The 16,439-nt window shown below is 38.6% G+C and overlaps 1 protein-coding gene and 1 pseudogene across 1 annotated transcript; both read right to left on the bottom strand.

The window, feature by feature from the left end:
* Positions 1 to 1,542: 1,542 nt before the first annotated feature.
* On the bottom strand, positions 1,543 to 8,399 carry LOC118825027 (trace amine-associated receptor 13c-like). Its single transcript, XM_036595528.1, has 2 exons — positions 7,422 to 8,399; positions 1,543 to 1,830 (listed from the first exon to the last, which is right to left on the bottom strand). Exons 1-2 carry the CDS (start codon positions 8,397 to 8,399, stop codon positions 1,543 to 1,545), a joined length of 1,266 nt encoding a protein of 421 aa, XP_036451421.1.
* Positions 8,400 to 13,818: 5,419 nt separating this feature from the next.
* On the bottom strand, positions 13,819 to 14,842 carry LOC118825028 (annotated as a pseudogene).
* Between the last annotated feature and the right edge of the window lie 1,597 nt (positions 14,843 to 16,439).

The raw sequence follows: 16,439 nt of genomic DNA on the forward strand, positions 1-16,439 counted from the left end.
GCAAGATATTACATCTTTGATACATCTACAGTACAAACCTAGTAAAAAGAAATGTGGACAGTAATAGTGAAATAAAAACATTAAGCCGTGATTTATAAATCGACTTTGCCCTATATTTGAACAACAGTACAAGATATGTAATGTTTGACTAATTACATTTTTTTTTTTGTAAATACCTTTTTTTTGTAAATAAACACTCATATTGAAATTGGTGCCTGTAACATGTTCCAACAAAGTTGCGACTGGGGCAATATAAGACTAGGAACATTGTGAAATGTTCAAAAAACAGGTTAAACAGAGCGCCCAGGAAAGGCCAAGATCTTTATAAGCAAGGTCAGCTTGAGGCTCACCACTTTGCAAAAATGCACCAGAAAAAAATTCAGTTCCTCAGTGAGTGATTGCAAGAATTTTAGGTCAGCCAAGGGCTCTGTTCTGACGCCGCATTTTTTCAGCTCTAGATGGCAGTCAGGATTTGTCTTACCACCCCCTGCATCTCTCGTCGGCACTCAGGAACCCAGGCACAAACATTCACCTTTCATGGCTCTTGTCGCCACTATAGGCTCAGAGGCCATACGGTTCTTCCTGTGGCTTTCTTTGGTGCTCGGGGCTCAACCGGCTGGTGCAAAAGGTATTTTAACCTTAAAAGTAAACAGTAGTGAAAAGAAGATGATTTGTTCTTTATTCTTTAGACATAAATAAAGGATCCCTTCATTTTTCTGGACATTTTTACAAATTGTGGTGATTTGTATCTGTCACTACCTTCACAAGCACACTAACCAAGAGCAATGCCTGTGACACACAGCAGTCCCTAGTTGCCTGATGGTTAGCAATGAAGTGCACTGTAGCAAGGAGCAGTTGGTCAAGGCAGTTGGGATGTGGCACACATGCATGACGTAACTTGCTGAACTGACTGTTAACAAATATTTAACAAAGAGCCAAATAAAATAAAAATACAATAACAATGACAAAAATACAATAAATAGAATAAAGGACAAAGAAAATAAAACAATATGACAGAAAACTTTCAGGTGTTGTTTATTAAATAGCAATGATGTGAAGATGAAGAAGTCTCCGCTGACACCGCATTACTTGTATAAGATGTTTATTACAAAGTAAAACAGTATCATATCAAGCACTATAAAGTACCTGAGAGGGGATCCGTGCCAATTCTAAAGTGTCCCCTCCAGACCACTATAGCCAACGGCTTATATAGGCTGCTCGTTGTTGAAAAAGGAGGCAGAACATATAGTCATTTTTAAAATTCTCTCATCTATTTGGAATTAAAAGAAGAAGGGAGAAAGTGAGAGGTCTACTCCCTATGGGGCCTTTGGACCAGGGAGCCCCCTTAACTTAAACATTCCAAACCTGCAAAAACAGGATCTCTTTCTTTTTTTCCCACCAACTATTGCAGGACAGAAGCACATAAGCAGGCAGGCAGTTAAAGACACACATGGTTTGCTGTGACTAGCTCTCTGCCCAACAGGTGATGCTAGACCATGCCCCTGCTGTCACACACCCCACCACCCAACTCAGACCAAGCACTCATCCAGCCAGCACGTAACCTCCCATGTATTCAGACCAGCACCTCCACGTCATTGTGATGACACTGGTCTTGGAAGTGCTCAGGCTTCCTGCAGCACCAACACACCCGCCAGGCTTCACTCCATCCAGTGTGGGCTCAGCCGGCCCCACCCGTCTGGAGAGATGGGGTGGGGGATGGGAAAGAAAGAATGAGATGAGGGGGAGAGAAAGAGAATCCAGAAATGAGGCGCAGGTTTCAGGGGAAGCATCCATAGTTTTCCAAGCGATGGGAAGGGCAGGAGAGAAAAACTAGAGAGAAGGGACTCAGGTACGTCATCAGGTACGAGTTCTATAGTCACTGCTGCACAATTACACATTAAACTTCATGTAAAACATGATGAGCATTGATGAACTGCAGACTGATAGCACATTATTTAGAGAAGTGATGTCTGTTGAGAGCACATAGGCACTGTGAACTGACCTCACAATTAAAAGTACTCTTGAAATCAACCTTGATGATGAGGACACAAATATTCTACAACTTACAATATACATAGATGATGCTCTAAAGCGTGGATAAAAATGAGGTACAATCAGTGGATTCATGTATGTTCATAAAGTGATATCTAGCAAACCAAATAAACCAATTGAACAATTTATAAATTAAGCATTAAATATGATTGGGTACATGATCAGTATAACAGAGCAAAGGTCTAGAAAAGCTACCAGGTCAGTGATATTTGACATAGGTTATACATTCTCTGTAGCATCTAGTGAATATCTGAGATGGAAGGAGGTGGTCATTAGTGTAAAAATAGATGAAAACATAGAGTAAAGAAAAGGACTGAACTGACTGAGGTCCAGTTTACAAACTATGCTTCTCGAGAAAACAGAAAGTCACTGGCAGCAAGTATCAGCAACAGACAGATCCTGATGCTGAGGAACCACAAATTATTGGATTATGTAATGCTCCCAAGATACCAATGGGAATCAATCAATTGCATAATATTCACAGGCATAACAAACATTCCCTTGAGGAGATCCATCACAGCAAGAGGGAGGATAAGCAGGTGGGCTGGAGTGTGGAGCTGCTTGAAGTGAGAGATGGAGATAATTTGGTGAGTCTATCGCAATGCACAGCATTGAATGCTATTTTTTATTAAACACAAAACAAAATATACGATAAAATATACCAATGTTAAATGAATAATTATCATTGTACAGATTAACCTTTAGACACTTTTGATATACTAAGCTGCAGACTTCAAACAAATAAGTCAAAATGCAGGATGAGTAGTCACATTTCTCTGATAACTTGTAATTGCAAAATTGTTCATATTTAAAAACTGAACCATGTGAGATCGGAAAAAGAATGGCTTTTAATAGGAAATGGCTTTTTAATGATTTTTTAGTTTCATGCCCCTATGAAAGCCAGTCTGTATCAAATTTTGCATGTTTCATCCACATTTTGAGATGATAAGACTAAGTGTTTTTGAGTTTCAGTAATTTCATTTAGAAGTGCTAAAGCAATATAATAATTCATTAATACTGGGAGTATTTCAAGACTTTTATATTTCTTTCAGATTTTAGCTTCATCAGATATACGAATACTGAGCAGTGTCCCCTGATACACATGCACCAAATTTGATGGTCTTCCTCAGAATCCTGTAAGACAAGAGCCAATGAGAAAATGAGAAACAATTAATTGGTATGTGACAGCTGTATGTTGTTTTTAAAAATGATTAAGGAACAGATAATTTGACACCTCGGGCCTCTTTTATAAAAGATTTGTATGCATGGATTTGATCTTAAAAGGGTCATACATGAAAATGTAAACGAGTAATTTATAAAAATGGAATTTCATTATGAAAGCGTGTGTAGATTACAAACTTAGTTTCAAACATAGCATACAAACTTTTAGTAGTCAGTCTTTGTGACGGGATCAGATAGAGATGGGGGGGGGGCGAAAAAGTCACTGAGGGGCAGAGCTACCTTCACCCATCCACTTGATTTACCTCATAAGAAATCTAGCCTCCTTCATTAAAATCTCACATATATTTAAAAAATAAACAAATAAACAAATAATGTCACTAATAGTTGATACTTAATCTGGCTTACTCCTCACATGATATGAGACAATGGGCAGTGGCGAACAACGAACTGTCATGAAAAATTAAAAAGTCTAACCGCAAACAAGTCAATGGTGCTAACTCGTTTTTAATATAAGTTAAGATAAGTTTCACTTTTCTTATGTAGTTAAATGCTCTTATCTTGCAGTGATGACGATCTGTATGTTCATTGGGTCACGATCAGTTTAAAAGCAGAATCTGATTTGTCACAGAACATTAACTTAACTGAGACCACAGCACATGACTGTATCAAAAGCCCCAAACGCACCTCTGCTGTGCTGCCCAGGGTGTCTAGAGTGAATGATCCAACAACACATGCTACTGGGCTACTGCAAATAGGATGCATGGCAAATACTATTCACACATTCAGTCATTCATTCCTTTGTTTATTAGGAAGTCAATAAGACACATCCTTGCCCAGGGATTTAACTCCCCACCTGCAGAGCTCACTCTCATGTCAGTTGTAGTCTGCTCACAGCACAACTGAATGTTGTTTTGTGATCTATTTTCCTATTAATAACCTGTGTGTTATATTTTTTGCGAAGTCATAGAGAAGTTCTCAGTCAAACTTGAGTCTTGTCGTTTCTTGTTATGCCCTGTTGGATTTTTGAGTTTCGGACATACTATTCGGTTTGGTTGCATTGACCTTTTAGATTTATTACTTTCTTGTCTGGACTATCTTTGGCCTACAATCTTGGTTTGAAAACAAAGATTGCTTGCAACTTTTGCTGTTTATCTTTCTCTACTTGCTCTTGCTTTAGCACTACGCCATTCCTATTCCCCAGCTCTTTTAGTACAGCTATACTTTTGCACACTTACATAATGGTTTTATTTGATATATATATTTATTTATATATATATATATATATATATATATATATATATATATATAAGAGAATGTGCACTGAACTCTGTTCTGTCTTTTCAGCATTTATTGATGGATGCTTTAAAAGAGTGCACATTTTACTCATTCACCTGCACTCATTTCTACTACTGTTTGCGATTCATAAATGGTCAGTCTTACTTGAAAGTTGCGTGTGAATATCCAAGTGTACATTCATTTTTATACACACACGATGAGAACTTTTCTTAAAAACAAATTAAATTTTTGTTTAGATATGATGAAAAGTCTAGGGCTAGTTTGAAAACAAAAGTTCAAAAAATGCTAGATTTTTTTAAAGAGGTGACTTTTGAGATTTTGCTAAATTTTATTATGGTATAAAGCAAATCAGCAGCACCCACAATTATATCTGTATGCACCATGTTGATATCAATAGATATGAGCCAAAAGATGAAACACTATGCTGTAGCGCCACCAATGGAGCTCATCTCACGTGGCTCAGTAGAGGCTGGGACTACTACCTATTCACCAAGTTTAATGTCTGTCATGCAAAATGACATATTAAAATAAATATTTATATTATATTCAGCAAAACCAATAGTAAATAATAACTGAAGCAAATATTAATAATACAAAAAAAAAAACAGTAATATTTTGGGTCCAAGCAGAAAGTTCATATAGGTTGGATGCACCAGACTGGGGTCTTTCAAATATTTCAATAGGACAAAAAAATAGGGAGTCAAAAGTCATGCATATTCCATGACCATTGGTTAGACCTGTTTAAAAAAGGAATGCTAGACAAGGAACCCAGTTTCTGACAGAATGTGTAAATATTGTAAAGGCTGTTTAGCTTTGCAATCGTATTACAGCAGACCTGTTACTGATTTGTAGGAAATGGAAAATTATGCTAAATGGCTTTTTAAAGATTTTACATTGCATTGTACCCCTTGAAAGCCAAACTAAATAAAATTTGCATGCCCCATCTGAATTTTGAGATGATTGAGTGTTTGAGTTTAAATAACTGCTCCTGGACTTAACAGAGCTAGAGAGCTGACATACTTCTGCTTGGTACAATCCATTAATGCATCAGATTATATGAATTCAATTAAAATAAAAGTACAGTATATTTTATAGTTTAAAGTTTAAACGTCAAACAGTGACATTTCTGAGTAGCTCAGTGTGTCCTGAAAATAACAACATATGTCTCATGTAAATACTTTGTAATTGTAATTCTAAATGACCAAAATACAAAAAAACAATTTCGCGTAATTAACCTAGGACAAGGCTTCCCAGGTCGGCTGTATACTTGCGGACTCCTTCCTGCAAAGCTAAGTGAATCTATGCCATGGTCTGGGAAATCCCCTCCACTAGTTTTGTGTGTTGTGTGTTGGGTGTTGATCATCATCAAACACCTTTGGTGCTTGAAGCCCTACTAATGATTAGCATTGTTATTGTGGTTCAATTTGAAAAACTGTTTACTAGAGTGATGCATCATGTTTCACTATCTGACAATCTGATGGGTGAGTTTGGATTTGGCGTATGTCTAGAGAATGCTACCTACCTGAATGTATAGTGCCAGCAGTAAAGTTTGGTGGAGGAGGGATAATGGACTGAGGCTGTTTTTCAGGGTTTGGGCACATTAGTTATAGTCAAGGATAACGTTAATGTGACAGAATAAATATCAGACAATTACATGCTTTCAACTTCGTGTCAGCAGTTTGGGTAAGGCCCTTTCCTGTTCCAGCATGACTGTCCCCCTGTATATATTGCTTCATTTTTATTCTCTTTTATCCATATTTACCTTCTTTCTCTCTTCTTTCACTTGTTCTCTTAACATGTTCCTTTGGAAAAAGTTATTGCAAACCATTTATATAATTAAACCATCAGGGGGACTGAAGTTTTCAGCCTTGCCCTTCATTCACAGAGACTTCCTTGAATCTTGTGATCAAGTTCTGCACCACTGAGCGTGAAATAGATGAAATACCTAAAATCCCTGTAAATCCTCTATATGTAACATTGGTTTTAAACTGCTTACATCACCTGTTGAAGATGTGTTTTAGAAAATTTCACAACATTTCTAGTATTAAATTGCCCCTGTCCAAACTTTTTAAAATTAGGCTTGTACATCAGTATGAATAGAGAGAGAAATCAAGATCACCATCAATACTACACAGACGGCAATGATGTTTATCTCCCTCTTGTTGAAAATGTACATCATTCATGTTATCTATTTAAAATGAATGTCACAGTCAGAAAAATGACAGTCATTATTTACACCTATTTATGTAAACACTTTTAGGTTAACATCAGATGCTTGTAGGTGGCCTTGAGAACATCAGTTTGTTTAAGGCATTACAATAATAAGTAAACAAGCAAAGTGCATTTTGATATTTTTATTTATTGAAAGTCATCATTCTCAGGCTAGACCTGTAGCTTCACCATCATCCTATAGCATTTAAAGGTAGAGGGTGGCTGGCATGGACTCTTAACAAGAAAAGATGTACAACATAACGTATCATTTATTATGTCCTCTTGGCATCTATTGAATCTTCTTGGCACAATGTTCAGTTGTTTTCTGCAGTCACTACTATATGATTATACGAAACTTCAGGGCTTCTTATTCACCATGATATATGAAGTGCACAAAAATTATGACCAAGATAACCTCAATGTTATATGTATTCCTTCATGTATTTAGTGGGATCAGCATTTAGGCTTCTATGAAGCCATATTTTACAACTGTATGCTGATTACAGTGTGCCAGATGTAATATGTATCATTTGTGTACAAGTACCAGCAAAGCAGATTCAGTATATAAATATATGATGATCTCTATTTGGTGCTGTGAAGTGATTCAAGGCACAATAGTTGAAGACAGCTGAAAATTAAACATGCTCTGGAAACAAATTAACCCTAAAAGATGAATGTACAACTCTTTTACAAGTTAAAACATACTTAACTGATGCTCTGAACCATGGATAGAAAATGGCATATATTAATGGATTCAAAAAAGAATTCATAAATACTAGCCACCCAAGCACAGTCCACACCATTGATGAAGATGTGAGGTTTTTATCTGTCAGAGAACCTAAATAATAAGGTATATAGCAAACAAGATAAACAAATATTATAATGCTTAATGTCTTTGTTGCTTTGGTTTCAGAAACATTTAAGGATTGAGCTCCATGTTTGTTTGAGGGACCATTTGTCACAGCTCTAACAGCTTTAGCTTGACGTCTTGCCACTTTAAAAATGATTGAATACAAAAGCAGTATGACAGAACAAGGGGCTACAAAACAAATTACAATGTCAGCAATCACCCAGGAGTATTTAACATAGATCACACACTCTCCATAGCATGTAGTGATGATTTGAGATGGAAGTAAATGGTCATTAGAGTATATACAGATTAAAATATACAATAAAACAAAGGACCAGCTTACTATTATGAACAATATAGTTTTACAATCTGTGAATTTCATTGAATAAAGCAGAGGGTCAGTGACAGCAATGTACCGATCTACTGCAATGAGCACCAGGCTACAGAGAGACCCTGATGCTGACACAAAACTAACCACTAAAGACACAGTGCATGCAATTTGTCCAAGATACCAACAAGAATCTATTAATTGCATGATATTCACAGGCATAACAAACAGTCCCACAAGAAGATCTGCCACAGCCAGAGAGAGGATGAGCAGGTTGGTGGGAGTGTGGAGCTGCTTGAAGTGAGAGATGGAGATGATGACCAGCAGATTGAGAAACACAGTGAACACAGACACACATGAGAGAACAATGAACAATAATATATAAGCAGGGCCTGTTCGCACCTCCTTTCTGCATGATGAGTTAATATAAGGAAAGCAGTATTGAACTGTGATGTTTTGTCTATAGTCTTTGTTCTCCATCTCAGTTAGACACAAGTCTGTAACTGAAACTGATCTGGTTGTGTTGTTCAGTGATACTGAACTGAGAGATGTGTCTTTAGGTCATGTCTCTTTATACTTTACTATGAATCCTCACACTGACTCATGAGTGGCTGATTTGTCTCTGATGTCAGGCACTCGGATATTCAGTGTTACATTACATCATTACTTATAACAGCAAACATACAAAAATATATAATAATAATAATAATAATAATAATAATTATTATTATTATTATTATTATTAGAACAAAAGAGTCTACGTGTGGGTAATGGAGCTGCTTACTGCAGTGGCGTATAGCTAATATCCTGCTTAATCATTTAATCTGCCTCATACAGTGAGAAAAAAAAGGAATATAATACACAGTGCATATATTCACTTCATATGAGCACACAATGTATTCTGACTTAGTACAAAAAATATGAAGAAAAAAGTAGTTATTCATTAGCATGAATAAAGATATATTTAAACAAGGAATTTAGGACATTAGGACTTTATTGCAAAGCCAATTTTGGCAATTTCAGCTTTGTGGTTCAATTTTGATCAGTTTTTTCTCCTCAAAATTAGTTTCTTGGCTGATGAATTAAATTCTTTGCTAATATGTCTCTGTACATCACTCCATTCACATTTCCTTCAATGATGTATAATTCCCCTATACCAGAGGTGCCCAGTCCTGGTCCTGGACATCTACCTCCCTGGAGAGTTCGGATCCCGCACAGCTGGCTCTAAAATTCAGATGCTCCCCAAAGCCTTGAGTACCTGCAGTTGGAGCTAAACTCTGCAGGGTGGTAGATCTCCAGGCCCAGCATTGAGCACTCCTGCCCTATGCCATTTGCAGCTACGTATCCTGACATTATTATGCCGCAACTTTCGTACTTCACTGTGGGTCTGGTGTTCTTGGGCTCATATGTTCAACCTTGAGTTGAGTTATAGCCAAACATTTCTATTTGTTTCATCTGAGCAGAGTTAATTGTTTCAAAAGAGTTCAGATTTGTCCAAATTCTTGTGTGCAAATTGTAGACGTTTATTTCTGTTCTCTTTTTTTTTGAGTTTTCTGTGGGGTGTAGGAACAGAATGATTGTGTTATAGCTCATATCGTTAGAGAAGCCAAGCAGTTGAAACTAAATCATAGAGAATTTTCACTTTCTGGACTAGAATTTTTCACCTCTGGAAATCTTGATGGAACACTTTCCAGGAATGTCTAGTTGTTGTTCCATGAACCTTCCACTTGCATATTTTTGAAGCAAATGTACTGATGGTGATGTTTAAGATCTTTGCTGTGGTTCTGTTGTTTTTTTCTATTCAAGTGTTCTTTGAAAGTGTTGTCCTTAAGTACTATAGGAGGTGCCTTCATCATTGCCATGTTTCCCAGTTAAAATGTTCATGTGGGCTTCATTTAGGTTTAACTGGGCTGTGTGAGTTTCATCTGGGCATAGATTTGTAGTGGACTTTTTCACAGGTCCTTGATTGCATTACAGCCATAGGCCCCAGTGTGGTCACAGCCATGGTCACTAGTTAGGCTACGGCTGTGGGCCATGCTTCAGATACAGTTGTGGGCAACAGTTGGGCTATTGCTCTAGGGCCCATTTTAGATATAGTTGTGGACCCCATTTATACTGCAGTTGTGATCCCCAGTTGGGGTACAGTTGGGGTCCTTTTTTCAGCTACTCATTCCTGTCTGTGTCCTGAATGATCTTATTTGACATGTCTTCCACTTATTTTCACATGTAGTTTTTTTCCAAAAATAATGGATTCTGGATCCTGGTACTGTGTGGCCTATAATTATGTTTGCATTAACACATTGCTTGAGTCAAATTAAAACAAAACCATGTAGTTTTCAAGAATGAACAGAATTTATTAGACATTGCAGAGATTACAGTATGCTGTCCTGCAGACACTATTATTTCTCAAAAATGTACCGTAATCAAAAAATATCACAAACTCTTGTTGAGCAAAAACACACACACACATTAACTAAGCCGCTTATCCATCTGGGTCGCGGGGGTTGTTGACAGGTTGCCAGTCCATCACAGGGCAGACACACAGACATATACATTTACACACATTGCAAAATCATACATACAAACCTAATCCTAAACTTATTGTACCAGCTGTTTTGGGTTTGCAAAGGAGAGGATATTACAGCATAGAAGCAGAAGAAGAACTGGACAACGTGGGCAAATCCTCTGTTAAACCAGCACTTCCAGAGCAGCAAGATGACATGCAACATCATGAAATACAGAGAGGGGGTAATACAAAAGGACACAACACATGAAGACGGTAAATACACACACAAAAGCCCACCTTTTTCGGACACATGCCAAGATCTACTGCATGGCCACACCACCCAAGCTCCTGTTGAGGGGTCAGCTTCCTCCTAAGGGTCGACCATCTCGGTGACCGACACAGTCCGAACAAAGTTTGTGGGGCAGGTGGGGTGTCCCGGTCTGTCCCGGTCATCACTGGTCTGTTCCGGTCATCACTTGTGCTGCAGGGTGACTTTTCCTTGGCAGCAAGCGCCCCCAGTCCTCTCTCAATGGCATGTCCTGGCTGCAGTGGTGCATCCTGACCCAGCACATGACATGGAGATGGTGGCAGAGCTCTTAGGCACACCCTGCTCTGGATGCAAGAGCAGACAAACTGAAGTGGGGTGTGTGACTGCTGCGGCGGTCCTTTCTCTGCTATGCACCGGTCACAACCATGCATGTAGAGCTCCACATCCATGCAGGAGCCCGGCCAGTAGAGCCTCAGCTGCTATCGCTTCATTGTCTTGTCCACGCTAACGATTTACATGCCAAACACCCCCTGCACCGTACCCAGCACCATCTTCTTAAGACTGCATGGCACAAGAAGCTGCCACACATACTTCCCAGGCACCTGTTCCTCCCATACATGGTACAACATCTCATTGTGCATCTGGATCCAATCTTCGCCAGCATGAAGTGCATTAGCTGTGGGCCTGTGTGGCATCGTGTTTGCCCAACCAGGTTTCTGTCTGAAATTGGAGCGAACCGCGCACCCAAGAAAGCTCTGCATCTTCCTCCTGGGTGCAGGGGAACTTCTAACATCTCACAGTAAAAAGTCTAGTTCTACTGGAGTGATGACAGCAGCAACTGCCCTCCTCTAGACCGCCTTCCACTGTCTCCAACGTCTACTGCGTGTTGCTTGAGGTGCGCTGGTCGAAGCCCTTGGGATCCACCAACTGGCGCTGGTGATTTCATCCACAAAAAGCATTTCCTTCCTGACATCAAGCACTGCCCTGGCTGCTGTGAGGAAATCCAAACTGAGTATGCACACATCCTGTTTAGGCGCGAGCCAGAATTCATGCACTCAGCGCAGGGCCCTGACCATGATTGGGAGTCACTTCCTCCTTCTGGTATTGACCCGGATGCCAGTAATGGACTTAAGATGGACAGCTGGTGCTTTCCCGTTGGTAGGTGTGTCATTTTTGATGTGAGGGAACATTCCTGGTTGTAGCAGAAACACAGATGAGCTGCTGTCTATAAGTGCAGGGGTTTGTTCACTATCCATTTGAACCAAAGTCCACGGCGACAGCTGATCTTCCTGGCTATGGCTTTGAAGTTGAGGGTTGTTCTCTCTGGGGGCTGCCTGTCCATTACTGCACAGCACCGCTGCCATTTCCCCACTGGGTCAGTTTTGTGGCATTGACTGGTGTGGTGTCTGCTCCTTCTGCATCACCAGCACATCAGTCGCTCCACCGCCACTCACTCAGGGCCTGCTCGACAGATCGTTTCCTCCTCAAATACCTCTACTGCATAGCAATGGATTGCTTGCCATAGCATCTATATGAGAGGATGAGACCTGTCCCCTCCGCCTTGGTTACAGCTTGACAGCTGGTCACTATAGGTATCCATTATCCCTTTAACCTCCGCCTCTGCAGGAGCAGCTGTCTGGCCAACATGCCCGAAGCATTACTGAAGGGCCATGGTCAACATGTCATTATCTTGTTCCGGTGGCAGACCCACAAGCACCTGTAGTGTTTTCCCCTCTGGTGCCAAACTGCAGTGACAGTCACTGTCCAGTGTAGTGCTTGGCACCCCCTTCCATTGGGCTGTGTCTCATTCACTGCTCACCTTTGATTTTGATGATGTGAAGAATGATTCATTCACTTCTGAGAGGTTGTATAGTTTCGTTATACACATGGTGATGGTGTTATACACACAGAAGTCCCATATCATTCTGCTTAAAATAGAGAAACTGAGCAATATGTCCATTTGAAACATTAAAATAACTATTTTGTGCCATTAGTTAACTCAAGTTATACATTTTTATAAGGGAGTGAATGCGAGAAACAGAAAAAGCACATATTCCAGTATTGACCGATTTTATTAGTTTCTCAGCATTTTGGTCTCAGTAAGGGCAAAACTAAGGGCAATGAATACATCTGAAACGCAATAATTATAGGACTGCTAACATGTATTGCTTATTGCGCAATGCAGTGAACACAGTCCTTTGTGCTATGCTATAAACAAAAAAACTCAAGATCAATCATGCACAATAATTAAGAAACTGAGAGGATTTATTTTTTTTATTTAATTAACTGAAGGATATTTAAGGTCAGTCACTGGCCATAAAAGTTAAGGCAAAAACCTATATAAAAAAAAGAAGACTCTGTTCAGGCAGAACATCTCTAGTGTCAAGCCACCAAACGAATAAGTTATGACTGTTTCAGTGGCTAAAACAATTTAAGACGGTAAATATGAAGTGTTTAAAAATTGTTTGGGTAAGACATATATCACTGCTGCCGGAAGAAAACCTCATATCTCCAGAATAATAACTTTACAGGTGAAGGAAAAAAACCTTCCTTAATTTTAATGTAAGTCAATGTAACCAGTCTTTTTTCAAAGCCATTTTGGGCTGATTCTTCTGGCCCAGTGATATACTACTTTGCACAACCTTATGCACCCAAGCAAGATGTTTAAAATCAGTTGTCTATAGCAGTTCTATATGTTATATCATAAAAAATATTTGTATTTATTGTAAAATTCATGTTTTTTTTTCTGAGATGTTTAAGAATTTTGTTTAGAATTGTACTTATGTATTATTGCCAGATTCTATTGTCAAAAAAGCAGTAAACTCTGAGCAGCTTTTAAATTCTTATTCAGAAAACAAGCCAACCTACACAATCATCACAAATACACTCATCATTCTTAATGCTACACAACCAAAAGACACATAAAGCTCTATTTGCCGTGAAAATTATATATATAATCCACAATTACCAGGGACAATATTGTGAATTACAATATGTGGGATATAATGTATATAGTTTCTGTACAAGTACCAGTAAGCACATCTAGTTTATAGATATATGGTGATTTTGTTTAGTAAAAGTGTTGTTACATGATTTCAGCATGGTCTGGTTAGGACAGGTGAACATTAAAAACGCTCTGGAAACAAATTAAACCGTGAAGATGAGCGCACAAATATTCTACAAGTTATGATATTCTCAGCTGATGCTCTGAACCATGGATAGAAAATGGCATATATTAATGGATTCACAAAAGAGTTTGTGTATATTAACCAGATGAACACAGTCCACACCATTGATGAAGATGTAAAGTTTTTATCTGTTAGAGAACCTAAATAATAAGGTATCCAGCAAGCGAGATAAACAAATATTATAATGCCTAATGTCTTCGCTGCCTTGGTTTCAGAAACATTTGAGGATTGAGCTTCATGTCTGTTTGAGGTACCGTTTGTCACAGCTCTAACAGCTTTAGCTTGACGTCTTGCCACATTAAAATATGATTGAATACAAAACCAGTATGACAGAGCAAGGGGTTACAAAACAAACTATAATGTCAACAATCACCCAGGAATATTTAACATAGATCACACACTCTCCATAGCATGCAGTGAATATTTGAGATGGAAGTAAATGGTCATTAGAGTATATACAGATTAAAATGTACAACAGAACAAAGGACCAGCCTATTATTATCAACAATATAGTTTTACAATCTGTGAATTTCATGGAATAAAGCAGAGGGTCAGTGACAGCAATGTACCGATCTACTGCAATGAGAACCAGGCTACAGAGAGAACCTGATGCTGACACAAAACTGACCACTAAAGAAACAGTGCATGCCATTTTTCCAAGATACCAACAGGAATCTATTAATTGCATGATATTCACAGGCATAACAAACAGCCCCACGAGAAGATCCGCCACAGACAGAGAGAGGATGAGCAGGTTGGTGGGAGTGTGGAGCTGCTTGAAGTGAGAGATGGAGATGATCACCAGCAGATTCAGAAACACAGTGAACACAGATACACATGAGAGAACAATGAACAGAAATATATAAGCAGGGCCTGTTCGCACCTCCTTTCTGCAAGATGAGTTGTTGTCAGGAAAGCAGTATTGAACTGTGATGTTTTGTCTATAATCTGTTGTCTCCATCTCAGTTAGACACAAGTCTGTAACTGAAACTGATCTGGTTGTGTTGTTCAGTGATACTGAACTGAGAGATGTGTCTTTTGGTCATGTCTCTTTATACTTTACTATGAATCCTCACACTGACTCATGAGTGGCTGATTTGTCTCTCACATCAGGCACTCAGATATTCAGTGTTACATTACATCATTACTTACAGCCATAGACATACAACAATATGTAATAAGAATTATAATAATAATAATAATAATAATAACAAACGAGTCTAGGTGTGGGTAATGGAGCTGCTTACTGCAGTGGCGTATAGCTAAGGTCCTGCTTAGTCATTTAGTCTGCCTCATACAGTCAGAAAAAAAGGAATATAAGTACACAGTGCATAAGCACTTCATATGAGCACACAATGTATTCTGACTTAGTACAAAAAAATATGAAAAAGAAAGTAGTTATTCATAAGCATAAACAAAGACATGTTTAAACTGGGAATTTAGGACATTAGGACTTTATTGCAAAGCCAATTTTCGCAATTTCAGCTTTGTGGTTCAATTTTGATCATTTTTTTCTCCTCAAGTTCAGTTTCTTGGCTGATGAAATTAAATTCTCTGCTAATATCTCTCTGTACATCACTCCATTCATGATTCCTTCAATGATATATAATTCATCTATACCAGAGGTGCCCAGTCCTGGTCCTGGACATCTACCTCTCTGGACAGTTCAGATCCAACACACCTGGCTCTAAAATTCAGATGCCCCTGAATGCCTTGTTTGCCTGGATCAGGTGTGTTAGATTTGAGGTGGAGCTAAACTCTGCAGGGTGGTAGATCAATACCATTTGCAGCTATGCATCCTGACATTGTGATGCTGCAACTTTTGTACTTCACTGTGGGACTGGTGTTCTTGGTGTCATTTGTGCAACCTTTCCCTGAATATCTGAGTGCCTGAATCCCTGATCTCTGTAATGGCTTGGCTGCTTTGTAAATGAGGGTCTCCCTCAATATATTTCAAGTTTAAATAAATGAAACAAAAATAGAAATTTTTGGCTATAATTCAATTAATCATTGTTTTAAAAGATTTCAGATTTGTCCGAATTCTTGTGTGCAAATTGTAGATATATATTTCTGTTCTTCTTTTCTTGCAGTGTTTTCTGTGAGGTGTAGGAACAGAATGATTGTGTTATAGCTCATATTGTTAGAGAAGCCAAGCAGTTGAAACTAAATCATAGATAATTTTCACTTTCTGGACTAGAATTTTTCACCTCTGGAAATCTTGATGGAAAACTTTCCAGGAATGTCTAGTTGTTGTTCCATGAACCTTCCACTTGCATATTTTTGAACCAAATGTACTGATGGTGATATTTAAGATCCTTGCTGTGGCTCTGTTGCTTTTTCTATTCAAGTGTTCTTTGAAAGTGTTGTCCTTAAATACCAAAGGAAGTGCCGTCAACATTGCCATGTTTTCCAGACACAGTTGTGGGCACAAGTTGGGCTACTGGTGCTAGATCAAAATTTGCATGCCTCATCTGAATTTTGAGATCATCAGACTGTTTTGAGTTTAAATAACTGCTCCTGGACTTAACAGAGCTACAGAGCTGACATACTTCTGCTCA

This window comes from Colossoma macropomum, unplaced genomic scaffold (assembly GCF_904425465.1).
Source record: "Colossoma macropomum unplaced genomic scaffold, Colossoma_macropomum, whole genome shotgun sequence".
Classification (NCBI taxonomy): Eukaryota; Metazoa; Chordata; class Actinopteri; order Characiformes; family Serrasalmidae; genus Colossoma; species Colossoma macropomum.

Bases quoted from the DNA above. Each gene is read 5' to 3' on its own strand.
- LOC118825027 (XM_036595528.1), bottom strand. From the start codon at position 8,399: ATGGAGAACAAAGACTATAGACAAAACATCACAGTTCAATACTGCTTT. The intron at 1,831-7,421 runs GTACATTCATCT...CCTTCTCTCTAG, and splicing joins TTTTAACTTGTAAAAGAGTT to TTTTTCTCTCCTGCCCTTCC.